Raw genomic sequence first — 13311 nt, 5'->3', positions numbered from 1 at the left:
TTCTTCAAGGACCGAAAAAATGTCCGCTATTCGGAGCTTTTCGTTATTTGGAATTTCGGATAAAAGGTTGTGCACCTGTACTTCAAGTCAAGTCAAGTTTATTTGTCCCATACACATACGAGATGTGCAGTGAAATGAAAAGTGGCAATGCTCGCGGTCTTTGTGCAAAAAACAAACAAACAAACAAACAAACTACAAACAGAATGGAACAGAATCACATATTCTTTTACATATTAAATATTGTGGGCGGAAGGAAAAAGGGAAAAAAAACAGCAATTAAAAAAAACCCCGGTAGAATGATACAGTAAAGTTAGTCCCTGGTGAGATAGGAGTTTACAGTCCTAATGGCCTCTGGGAAGAAGCTCCTTCTCAACCTCTCCATTCTTACAGCATGGCAACGGAGACGTTTGCCTGACCGTAGCAGCTGGAACAGTCCGTTGCTGGGGTGGAAGGGGTCTCCCATGATCTTATTGGCTCTGGAGTTGCACCTCTTAATGTATAGTTCCTGCAGAGGGGCGAGTGAAGTTCCCATAGTGCGTTCGGCTGTACGCACTACTCTCTGCAGAGCCTTCTTGTCCTGGGCAGAGCAATTCCCAAACCATTATTGTAGTTATTGTAGTTTTGTTTTCATCAGAAACAGTTTGACTCATTTGCAACTTGGAAGATCTGGAGGGAGTTTTATGGGGTGAATACCGAGAGGATGTTTCCTGGTGTGAGAGATTGTAGAACTGAAAAGCACTTTTTAAAAACAGAGGTTTCCCACTTAAAGCGGCCTTTTCACGGGGCGACTTGACGCAAGAGTTAACCGGAGTTTAACATCGTGGGAACCCCGTGCGATAACAGTGCGGCATTCGTGGACCACCGTGGACCACCGTAGCGCTAACGGCAGGTCATCGTGTAACTTGGTCACTCGGGAGAAAATTCAAGAAAGTTTGAATTTCTCCAAGATTGACTTGTACACTTGTGGTTGAGTATTGCAACATTATATGAACGTAGTGGCCAGTGCGATATCCGTAATAACTCTTGCGGGTACCGTGGGAACTCCTGCGAACGGTGAACCCGGAAGCTGGACAGAGGGAACAGAAGGTGAGTAAAAATTATCTTATGTGGGATTGAATTTAAAAAATAAATAAAAATAAAGATTTGCATCCGCATATGGACATCAACTTATTCATGAGTTATGTTAATGAGATTCAAGAAAATAACTATAATCTTTAAAAGGGACTTTAAAAGGGACTTTACTGAAAGGTTACGCATTTTTATGGTCCGTGAGAAATTTTTCACATGTACTTCTTTGAGAGATACAGGTCGGAGTCCTCGGGTCCAGGGGTCCGGAACGCTACCAATCAATGTTGTACAGAGACCCGTGTAAGGAGTGAACTGCACATGCTGGTTTAAACCGAAGACAGACACAAAAAGCTGGAGTAACTCAGCGAGTCAAGCAGCATCTCTGGAGAAAAAAAGCTGATGTTTCGGGACGAGACACATCTTCAGACTCAATTCCGATTAGGCTGTCTGAAGAAGGGTTCCGGTGTTGGGGGAGTCCAGAACCAGGGTCCCAGTTTTACAGTCTACCGTGGGAACTCTTTAACTCAGTAAAGTAAAGTAGCCTTTATTGTCATATCAGCGCACAGGCAGCAGTTGACTGTTGCTCTATTCAGTTTCCCATGGGGTCGGGACATAGAAACATAGAAACATAGAAAGTAGGTGCGAGAGTAGACCACCAGGTCCGTCGAGCCCGCACCGCCATTCGCTCATGGCTGAACACTAAACAGACACACTTACCCACAAACAGTAGACACAAGACACAGAACACAAGACACTACCCTCCCCTTTATACCGCTATCACCCCTTTCCACCCCAAAAACCTCGTGATCTCCTGGGAGAGGCAAAAAAACGGATAAAAACCCAGGTCCAATTCGGGAAAAAAATCCGGGAAATTCCTCTCCGACCCCAATCCAGGCGATCGACACTTGTCCAGGATATCACTCAGGTCTTACTATACTAACCATACCTAGGTCCATATCCCTGCCCTCTCCCCGTAGCCCCTTATCCCCTTGGCAGCTAAAAAACCATCTATTTTAGTCTTAAATATATTTAAAGTTTCTGCTTCCACTGCTCCCTGGGGCAGTGAATTCCATAAATTAACCACCCTCTGGGTGAAGAAGTTCTTCCTCATCTCCGTTTTAAAAGAGCCCCCCCTTATTCTGCAACTATGTCCCCTAGTTCTAGTTTCCCCGATCATTGGGAACATCCTCGGTGCATCCACCCGATCAAGGCCCCTCACGATCTTATATGTTTCAATGAGATCGCCTCTCATTCTTCTAAACTCCAAAGAGTAGAGTTCCAGCCTGGACGGGACTGGAGTTGGGAGAGAAAGGTGGGGGAGTCGAGGGAGAGGAGGGGGAGACAGATGGGGGTGTCTTCATTTACTGACGGCGGGTGTCTGTCACTGAAACAGGCAGGTGAGATTTCACATCCACCTTGTGTGTGCCTCTCTCTCTCTCTCTCCCTCCCTCTTACACAGGCTGAGAGACTCTGCCTCTGTGAGTGTACGTCTCTTTCTCCCCCTCTCCCACACACAGTAAGACCGAGGTACTGTGCTCAGTCCATCTGTGTCTCCCACATACACAGTAAAATATGTCTCCAAATGAGCCAATTCAACCAAGGGAGGATATATATAGTGTGTGAAAAAAAAAGTTACATCATTTGTGTCACGTGTAGTTCACGATGTTCATTCAAGATTTAACGGGAAAGCTCGGGAAACGGACAAGTCACTCGCACAAATAGCAGAAATGCCGAGTACCGTGGGAACTCTTTATCTACTGCCGTTATATCGTGCGAGACTCGTGCTGGACCACGACCTCTTCACTCTGGTGACATCTTGCGTCAACTCGCCCCGTGAAAAGGCCGCTTAAGACTCTCAATTTTTTTTTGTCTCGGGCTCACAAAACAATTTTCCCCAAAGTGCAGTGGAATCAAACCTTTTGCATATCTTGAAGGCACAACTAGATGAACCTTTTACAGCATGGGATTGAAATGGCCGGGAGCGGCGGGGAGAGGTGGGAGGGGGGTGGACAGTAATTTTGAGTTGAGGACACTTGAGGACCTGACCTATTGAGAAGCAGACAAGGCTTCAAAGTCTGAGTGGTTGCTCCTGATTCACATTTTGAAGTTTAAAGTTTATATATTTATAATGCGTCTTTAAGGAGAATAATTATACGTCATTGTGCGTCTTTAAGGAGATAATTAGAACGATATATTATATATATAATTTATTTATTATATATTCATGTAATTATTCCGCTTAAAGACGCACAATGACTGCAAACCGCTTTAACTACTTTATGTCTTTTAGATTACAGCTTCAGTTCTGTGGATTCTGAAAGTTAAGGAGCTGCAGGCCTTTCCGAAGATAGGCACGAGGTGCTTGACAGAACAGGTGTACTCCCACTGCAAGGACTTACATTTCTCACCATTATCTCAAATACTCTAATAATAATAATAATAATAATACATTTTATTGTCATTGCACATATGTGCAACGAGATTTGGTATGCAGCTTCCATCCGATGTCATAACTTAAACAACTAATAAAATTTAGATTTAGATAGCCCGAGAAACATGATTGATAAAAAGAACAGTAAAACAGTAAAACAGTCCAAACAGTCTAAAGTGCAAATGTGTCTGTGCCGGGTCGATGCGCGATGTGACCATCCGAGGGAGACAGTTCATGGGGGTGGGGGGGCAATCAGCTGGGCCGGTTCAGAGCAGCTATAGCTCTGGGGATGAAGCTGTTCCCCAGAGCAGAGCAGCTATAGTTCTGGGGATGAAACTCTATATCCACTTTGAACTGTTTAACTGCCAGAGACACCCAGGAGTTGGCGAATATGTTGCATTTCTTCAAAGAGGGTACACAAAGCTTTCTTTAAGAAATACAACAGCTCAGCTAGGCGTCAAATGAATATTTTTTATTCATGCTTCCTTATACATAAGCTGTAAGAATGAAACAGTTGGAATTTAGCTGTTTCTTAAGTTACTATTGAACATAACCGGCAACATTTATGGAAGGTACAGTGGTACAACAGGTAGTATTGCTACCTCACAGCTCCAGAAACTAGGATTCAAGCCTAACCTTGGGTGTTGTCTGTGTGAAGTTTGCATGTTCTCTCTGTGACCGAGTGGTTTTCACCCAGGTGTTCTGCTTTCCTCTTATTTCTCAAAGACTTGCTGGCTGGTAGGTTAATTAATATGGTAAATTACTCCTGCATAGTAGAAAAATCAGGGTGGTGTGAAATGCATGTAAAAGAGGATAGGCTACAGGGATATGAGTAGAGGAATGGGACTGATGGCATTCCTCCAAGAGCCTACGTAAACTCGAGGAGATAAATGGCCTCCACCTACGCGATAAAATAATGAAATTCATGATCTCATCAAGCCACAAGCTTTCTGTAACCTCAACTGTTGCTCCTGTGGTTAAACAGCACAGACGAAACGAGAAGAAGGAGTTATTTGAACTTTACAGCACAGAAACAGGCCTTCCATCTAATTTGTTTATGCTTTCCAAGTTCCTTAACTGACCTAGTCACACTTGCCTGGGGGGAACCTGTGGTTGGTCAGCTCATCTATGCTCCTCATGATTTTATATACCGTTATTTTGTGCACCACCATAAGGCCTCAGCCTCCAACGCTTGAGGGAATAAAGGCCTAGATTATCCAGCTTTTCCTTATAATGCACAACCTTCTGACCCTGTAACATCCTCGTATAGCGGAATGAGCAGAAGTATACACAGTACTCTGAATGTGGTCTCATCAATGTGACATTCTAACTACTGCACTCATAACGGTGAACAAATGAAGCAAGCCCTCCAAGCATCTTCTTCACTACCCTTTCCACCTCTGTTCATCAAACTATGTATCTGCACTCCTAGGTCTCTCTGATCTATACCACTCACCAGAGCTTTACCATTAACTCTGTCAGTCCTGCTCTGGTTTGTTCTACCAAAATGAAACACCTCATATTTATCTGGATTAAACTCAATTTGCCATTCCTCAGTCCTTCAGTCCAGTTCATCATGATCCAATAGTAATAGTAGATAGTCTTGTTCACTCTCCTCTGTAACACCAATTTTAGTGCCTTCTGCAAACTTACAAACTATTCCACCTGTATTGACATCCAAATTGTTGCTATAAATGTTTGATTTGAAGTGATACAATGATGACCTTTATCAACCTTTGTGTTGGCTGGTGTTAAATCCTGTTGTGCACTACATTTTGTAGCAACCCCAAACTGGTAGCATAATTTGAATATTAGGCTTTCCCCGAGGAACTAGATAAAGCGAGAATAAACAACTATGAGAATTTAAAAAAGATACAGAATGTAATTAATAGCAGAAGTGGGACACAAAGTGCTGGAATAACCCAACGGGCCAGGCAATATCTCTGGAGAAAAAGGATGGGGGACTTTTGGGGTTCGGACCCTTCTTCAGACACATTGGCTATGAAAAGGACAACGTGCAAACTGTGCCTTGAAAGCTTTCAAGTTCTGAGGAAGGGTCCCTCACCCAAAACGTTAACTGGTTTCTCTTTCCTTTGGTGCTGCTTGATAGGTTTCCAGAAATGTTGTTACAGATTCCAGCAGCTGTGGTTTTATTTGTTTTGTTTAATCTTCAAAACTCTTCGGTTTTTAAACTGAGAGCTGGAAAGTACCCGCTCTGCTCACCACTGAGTAGAATTTTCCAGCCCTGCACATGACCTCTGTCTGATAGTATCTTTGTTTTTTCTTATACTAAATTTACTGCGAAATAGAGCATCTGTGGAGCAGCAACATGAGCAAGCAGTGCACAAAGACAAATTAATGCACAGAATGTTGCACATTGTCCTTTGATGTCCCTCGTGTATATTCCACTATTTTAAGAATGGTTGTAGCATGGTAATGTATTTCAATATCAGAAATATTTCATAGTTTAGTAGAAACCTTCCCAGCGTGCACATTGTAATTGTGATATCCTGCAGCTTATTTTCAGATATCTAACTGATGAATGCAATAATTGCCATGAAGTGCAGCAGATGTATCTATTAACAATCTGTATCCTTCACTTTCTTGTTTGCGTTACAACTGTGAATTTATCGAAACCACTTGGATATAAAGAGTAATTGAATGACTCACCGCTTTCTATGCATGAAAAATAGCACCATTACACAAAATAGTCAACTTGATATTCTGACCACACCTGCATTTGTCGTACTGATAGCAATCAGGATTCCAATTGAATGAACAGCAAGGCAAAGGATTGTGAGTTTAATATATTGCATCATATAGACAAAAGTCAGGAATGCAATTTACATTTTATTAAATACATTGGAGTCTGATAAAATAAATAGTATTTGACGTGTCCATTGCTGACTTCATACCATCAGTGTCAAGCTAAGGAAGTAAAAATTCAATCATTTCCTGAAAATATGTTGGCCAATTTTGAGATTCTAATGGTTGTAAGTTGGGGAATAAAGAGAAAATTTTACACAGAGCACCAAATAGTAAGTCCATTTGGCAACATTCTTAATAGAGGGTTGGGTTTTAATATAATAAAGAATTCCCCTATTTTCAACAATAACCAGATGTTTAAATGGCATTCACCTGCTATTTTAACATTCAAAATCCTAACCAAAGGTGATAGTGATACATTGTTAGTGAAACCTGGGGCCAAATTAATTACAATTAAAACATTAAGTACTTGTGCTGTAACAGCAGGATAAGTGTTCAACCAAGAAAACCAAGCCCAAAGCCAAACTGCTATCTAAACTGATTATACAAACTTATTCTAAGGACAATAACTAACTCCATATGCAATAATCAGCTACCTACATGTTAACAAGCACACAAAACCAAACTGATTTTGTAGATGTAAGTATACCATTGGGGTTATCAAGTGGGCACCTCCCATCACTGGCGTTTTGTTGAGTTAGGCCCATACACCTTGGGAATGATCAACAGTCAGTTCTCGCTTCCCAGAACCACCCCCCACAATATGCTCTCACCACCTATGCTACCAATAAATAAAGGAACCAAGACAACAGCCATTCCCTCAATGTCAACAAGACAAAGGAGATTGTGATCGACTTCAGGAAGCGAAGCTTCAAGTTCTTAGAGGAAACTAGAGATAAAATTGCGGGAGCCCTGGTTGTGCCTCTTTTCAAGAAGGGCTGCAGGGAAAATGCTGGGAACTATAGGCCTTTGAGCTTATCATCTGTAGTTGGTAAATTACTGGAGTGTATTCTGAGGGAATGGTTATACAGGCATTTGGATGGGCAAGGGCTGATTAGGGACAGTCACCATGGTTTGTACGTGGGAGGTCATGTCTCACAAATCTGATTTAATTTTTTGAAGGCATGACCAAAAATGTTGATGAGGGCATAGCTGTAGATGTTATGTACATGGACTTCAGTAAGGCATTTGACAAGGTTCCGCATGGCAGGCTGCTCTGGAAGGTTAGATCACATGGGATCCAAGGAGAGATAGCTGAATGGATAGCAAATTGGTTTCATGGAAGGAAGCAGAGGGTGATGGTGGAAGGTTGCTTCTCGGACTGGTGTGCCTCAGGGTTCGGTGCTGGGACCGTTACTGTTTGTCATCTACATCAATGATTTGGATAAAAACATCTAAAATTCATGCTACCTAGGCAAGGCAACTAGCGCAATCAAGGATGAGTCACACTTCCTCTTCTCTCTTCCATCAGGCAAGAGGTACAGAAGTGTGAAAATGCATACATCCAGATTCAGGAACAGTTTCTTCCCAGCAGTTATCAGGCAACTGAGCCATCCTGTTACCAACTAGAGAGCAGGCCTGACCTACTATCTACCTCATTGGAGACCATTGTGTCAGACTATACTTTACCTGTACACTGTGGATGGCTTGATTATAATCATGTATAGTCTTTTCCTTGACTGGATAGCATACAACAAAAAACTTTTCATTCTACGTCGGTACACATGACGATAGTAAACGAAATTAAAAGCCAATTTCCTAACAATGTTTTTGGTTTGTTCTTACCTGTACAAGGCCGCCCTTCCCATATTTGTTCAGGACAATCCTGGTTTTCCAGTGCCTGAACAATCACAGCCCTGGAATGGGTTTGGTGACCGGTAGTTTCAAATCTCTTTCCATCCAAGCAGACGAGGTGGCACGAACTCCACGATGACCATTCAGTGAGATGACAGTCACCTAATGGACACAGTTGAAATATTCCAAATAAAACATGTTTGGTTCTGAACGTTATAATGGGCTAATTTCATTAATTTTGACAAGTAATGTAGCCATTACTTGTTTGAGATTTACAGATAAATTTAAGCTAATGTAAGATAAGGAGAGTGTCAGTTAAGGTGAGTGTCCAATAAAGAGAGTGTCAGATCAGGAGAGAAGAGGAGTGACATGTAAAGCTAGAGGAAATAATATAGATGGAGCGGGGGTGGGGAGGGAAAGAGGGGCCAGATAGCAGGTTAAATGGGTGTGGGACGGCACAGAAAAGAGTGCGGGGGAAGGGGTATTACTTGAAAGTGGAGAATGTAATGATTAGGTTATTAGGTTGTAAACTAGCCAAGTGGAATACGAGGTGCTGTTCCTACAGTTTGCGTGTGGTCTCATTCTGGCAATGTTTAATTTAGTTTAGTTTAGTTTCGAGATACAGTGCAGAAACAGGATCTTCCGCCCACCGCTTCCACGACGTCCAGCGACCCCCGTACATTAGCATTATTCTACACACTCGGGACCATTTACAATTTTTTCCAAAGCCATTTTGATCTACAAACCTATATGTCATTGGAGTGTGGGAGGAAACTGGAGCACCCGGGGGAAGCCCACGCGGTCATGAGGAGAATGTACAAACTCTGTACAGACAGCATCCTTAGTCATGATCAAATGGTTCTGTTAAAATGGTTAGCAACCCGGTGATCCCATAGTTCTTGGTGGACAGAGTGTAAAGTGTTCAGTGAAAGAGTTGCCTATTCCACACTTGGTCTTTCCGACATCAAGTAGGTCATTTCGGGACTACTGAATGCAGTAGATGAGGTTTGAAGAGGTGCATGTGAACCTCTGTATCGCCTGGAGGGGCTGCTAGCATCCCTGGATGGAAGTGATGGAGGAGGTGTAGGGACAGGTGTTGCAGGTAATAGTGGGATCAGCGTTGGAATTTCAAAATAGTAACTTCAGCATGAAAGAGATATTTGCTGAAAATGAAAGTAATGTGCAGACAACATATAAATTAAAAAATCTGTTTTTAAAATCACTAATAAGGAAAATAACTAATACAAAATACCATAGACACTGGATATCTGAAATATTCTGAGAAAAAGGAGGAGGAAAATGATTTTCCATGGAGTGGCCAAGTATAGCATCCACTGAATTGAGATAAGGATCAACAAGTGGCTCACTGAACTTTGAACCAATCCTAAACAACCACAAATATATTTGTTCCCGATTGGACTCATAGTTCAGATGTGCATATGGAAAAAGTAAGGAAAAAAAGGTGGAGTCATTGCTATGAAGCAAGCACTCCAAGTGCCTAATTTTGCTCAATGATGCTTGAGGGAAGATTAGAAAGACATTGCATATAACTACCTACACTTCTTTGAAATTACACCTCAGTTATTTTTACTCCCACTGAAGAAGGCAGAGGACACTCTTTTGTGTGCCTTTCCAATATTGCCAGCTCTAAATGCTCAACATTTTCTGTGTCCTGCATCGGTGCATCAACAAATTGTGTGTCAAGTGGGTTCAGATGAGAGCATGAATGTAAGCAACTTCTATTTTATGTTTGTTACAATTGCAATAGTTTAGCCTGGAGATTTCCCTTGATGTACGGTCCTGTTCAACTGCAAGCAGTAAACACATCCATACTTCATGGTGGGGTTAAGGCTAGGTAGTTAACCTTTGTCTTGTTATATCCTAGAATGTGCAATCAGTGACAGAGGAAAAGGAGTGCTGTGCCATTGACATCAAATAAACCTTTGATCTAGAAATCGTTGTGGCAAGAACTTGTCCTTTCTTGCTGTTCTTTGTATGCTGTTCTTTGACATCAATTCACTGGGATCCCTAAAATCCACACTGTCATTAAACAAGCTGGCTGAATAATCAATGGATTAAACAATCAATAGCATCAAGAGCATTCCTGAAAACAACAAGCACAATTTTAAATTACTTTATGAAATAACGATCAGGGAAGAACTTGAGAAATGAGAGAAGAGTAGACTATTTGGTCCTCAAGCCCTGTTGTGCCATTCATCAAGATCAAGGCTCATTTTCTATCCCAAATCAAGCACATATCCCTTGATTTATTTCCCTTCTCCCCATAACCCCTGACACCCATACTAATCAAGAATCTATCTGTCTTTGCCTTAAAAATATTCATTGACTTGGCCTCCATAGCTTCTGTGGCAATGAATTCCACAGATTCATCACCCTCTGAATAAAGAAATACTCCTCATCTCCTTCTTAAAGGAAAGTCCTTTAATTCAGAAGCTATGACCTCTGGTCCTAGACTCTCCCACTAGTGCGCTGCAATGGCAGCAGCCCTGCGTTAGCTTTTTCAACTTTTTTTATTTTTTTTTAGTATGTTTTAAAATATGTTTTTAATGTTTCTTTGTGTGTTTTGTGTGGGGGGGGGGGGTGTGGGGGGGGTGAGGGGGAAACCGTTTCGGCCGCCTTCTCCATGGAGAGGCGACTTTTTACAGGTCGCCTCCCCCGTGGCCTAACAGCAAGGATCGGCGCGGCATTTCCCGGAGACGCGCCCGGGGCTTCAGCGGCGGACGCAGCGTGGACTCTCGGAGTGGAGCGGGTGAGCCCTCGCTAGGGTCGCTGGAGGGGAGCGCTCCGTTTCGCTGGCCCGGGGCAGCCGGCAGCCTGAAGCGGTCTGCACAGTTCCAGCTGGCGCAGCGTCCGCAGCCCGGGATCCCTCGTGGGGGACCCGGGGGAAGAAGAAGCCATCACTGCCGGCCCGCGGCCAACTTCTACCGCGGGCGAGGTGGCGACTTACCATCACCCCTGGAGGGGAGCTTCGGCCGCTGGCCCGGTAGTCTGCGGTGCTTCTGGCTGCGGCGCGGCGGGAACTTTAAACTTTAAATCTCGACCGCCGGCCTGCGGCCTACACCAACTTAAAGCCGCGGGCTCCGGTGGGGAAGAGCCAATCCTGGACTTACCTGGACTTGTACCTTGTCCTTTTACCATCTGGACGCCCGCAGCAACGGCTGTGGAGGGTTGAGGTCCCGACCATGGTAAAAATGGAGGAGGACTGGCCAAATTGTGTGCCTTCCACCACAGTGACGAATGCTGTGGTGGATGTTTATGTTAAATTTTTATTGTGTTTTTGTGTGTGTTCTTTATCATTGTGCTGCTGACATATTCATTTCACTTGCACTTATGTGCAATGTGACAAATAAACCGTATTGTATTGTATTATATTATATTGTAGTGGAAATATCCTCTCCACATCCACTCTTATACAGGCCTTTCACTATTCAGCAAGTTTCAATTAGGTCCCCCCTCATTCTTCTAAACTCCAGCGAGTAGAGGCCCAGTGCTGTCAAACACTCCTCTTCTCGTAATACAAGCCAACAAACTATTTATCTTAAAACAGAGTGTAGTAATTCAGTGGGTCAGGTGACATCTGTGGAGGCAATAGACGGACGGTGTTTTGGTTCAGGACCCTTCTTCAGATGCAAGAAGGTGTCCCAACCTAAAGTGTATCGATTCCCTTTCACTACAAAGATGTTGCCTTGTCCATTGAGTTCTTCCAGCAATTTGTTTTATGCTCAAGAAGCCATCATCTGTTGTCTGTTGCCTAAACAATTTGTGAAACTAGTTATTTACAGCACCCGCAGTGACTATTCTTGCACTAAATCTTATTACCTTATCCTATTTCTGCACAATGTGGACAGCTTGATTGTAATCATGTGTAGTTTTTTCCCTGACTGGATAGCATGCAACAAAACAGCTTTTCACCTCCATCAGTACAGGTGACAATAATAAACTAAACTCATAAAATATACAATGACACCTGGATCTCTTTAAACATCAGCAATACCCACCTTCACCCTTAAAACTTACTTTAATTGTGCATCAAAGTGGATACCCTCATAGGTTTCCACATGGTATAGCACTTGCCATGACCTTGCCTGCTCTGTGTTTACAGCTCTTGAAGCTTTTTACATCCTCTATCCCTGTAATATCCCACTAGACTAAGTGTCACACAGGAGGCCTGGTCCCCCAATGCAACCCGTTCCCCCAACGCAATATTCCACCACTCACCCATAGTCCCCAACTGCGCAGGCGTGGCTAATTTCGCCTCATCCCCTCATCCCCAGCACTCCCTCTTCTTTCCCTTCTCCTCCTCCCCTCCCCAATCCCTCCCTCACCTCTCCCTCTCCTTTCCTCTACCGAGTCACTCCCTCCCTCCATAACTTCTCTCCCCTCCATACCCCCCTCTTATCCCTCTATCCCCCACCTCTCCCTATCCCCCCCACTGTTCCTCCTGACCTCCCCCAATGCCCTACTCTTTTTGAAACCTCCCTACCTCCCCTTCTCCCCGCCCCCTCTATTCCCCCTCCTACTATACTCTCCCTCCCCACCTTCCCCTCACTTTCCCCCTCTCCCTCCCTACCCTCTCGTCTCCCTCAATCCCCCCACTCACCCTTCTCATCTCCCCAGGATTTTCCCCTCTCCACCCCCCCTCCCCAATCCCTCCCTCACCTCTCCCTCCTTCTCCTTTCCCATGCCCTCAGTCACTACCTCCCTCCATAACTCCTCCCCCCTCCTATCCCTTTATCTCCACCTTCTCACTCCTCACCTCCCCTATCCCCCCCCCCCACTATCACTCCTCACCTCCCCCACAGCCCTTCTCTCCCACTATTCCCCACTCCCTACCCCCCACACTGCCCTCCTCCTCTCCCTCTATTCCCTCTCCTCCCCCACTCCCTCCCCCCCGCTATCTGCCTACCCCTCCTCTCCCTTAATCTCCCCACGCTCCCTCCTCACCTCCAGGATCTCGAGGTTGCCGCTCCTTTCCCTCCTTGAGTGTCCAGAGCCAGCAGCGCCACCGTCCTCAGAGCCAGGCTCAGCGCCCAGGTCTCGGAGGGAGAGCACGAGGCTGTGGCCTACCTTGACACGGGTGCCACGTACTCTGGCTGTGGGCCGTGGCGACTGTGGGCCGCGGCGGCTGTGACCATCCCCTCCGGCCGACTGGCTCATGTGGCTATGGCTGCGCAACTCTGGGCGAGGCAGGCGCAGACGGTGAGTGACAGCTGACGCGGCCAATCAGTGCG

At 44.5% G+C, this 13311-nt stretch overlaps 1 protein-coding gene across 1 annotated transcript in view; it reads right to left on the bottom strand.

Moving 5' to 3' along the window:
* thsd7b (thrombospondin type 1 domain containing 7B) overlaps window positions 1–13311 on the bottom strand; it is a 789171-nt gene that overhangs the window by 39068 nt on the left and 736792 nt on the right. Inside the window, exon 23 of the mRNA XM_033024685.1 lies at window positions 8051–8221. Within this exon, the coding sequence (XP_032880576.1) occupies window positions 8051–8221 (171 nt within the window). The remainder of the gene's footprint in view (window positions 1–8050; window positions 8222–13311) is intronic.

The sequence above is a fragment of the Amblyraja radiata genome, chromosome 7 (genome assembly GCF_010909765.2).
Source record: "Amblyraja radiata isolate CabotCenter1 chromosome 7, sAmbRad1.1.pri, whole genome shotgun sequence".
Lineage (NCBI taxonomy): Eukaryota > Metazoa > Chordata > Chondrichthyes > Rajiformes > Rajidae > Amblyraja > Amblyraja radiata.
This window is presented reverse-complemented; position numbering and strand designations above follow the sequence as displayed.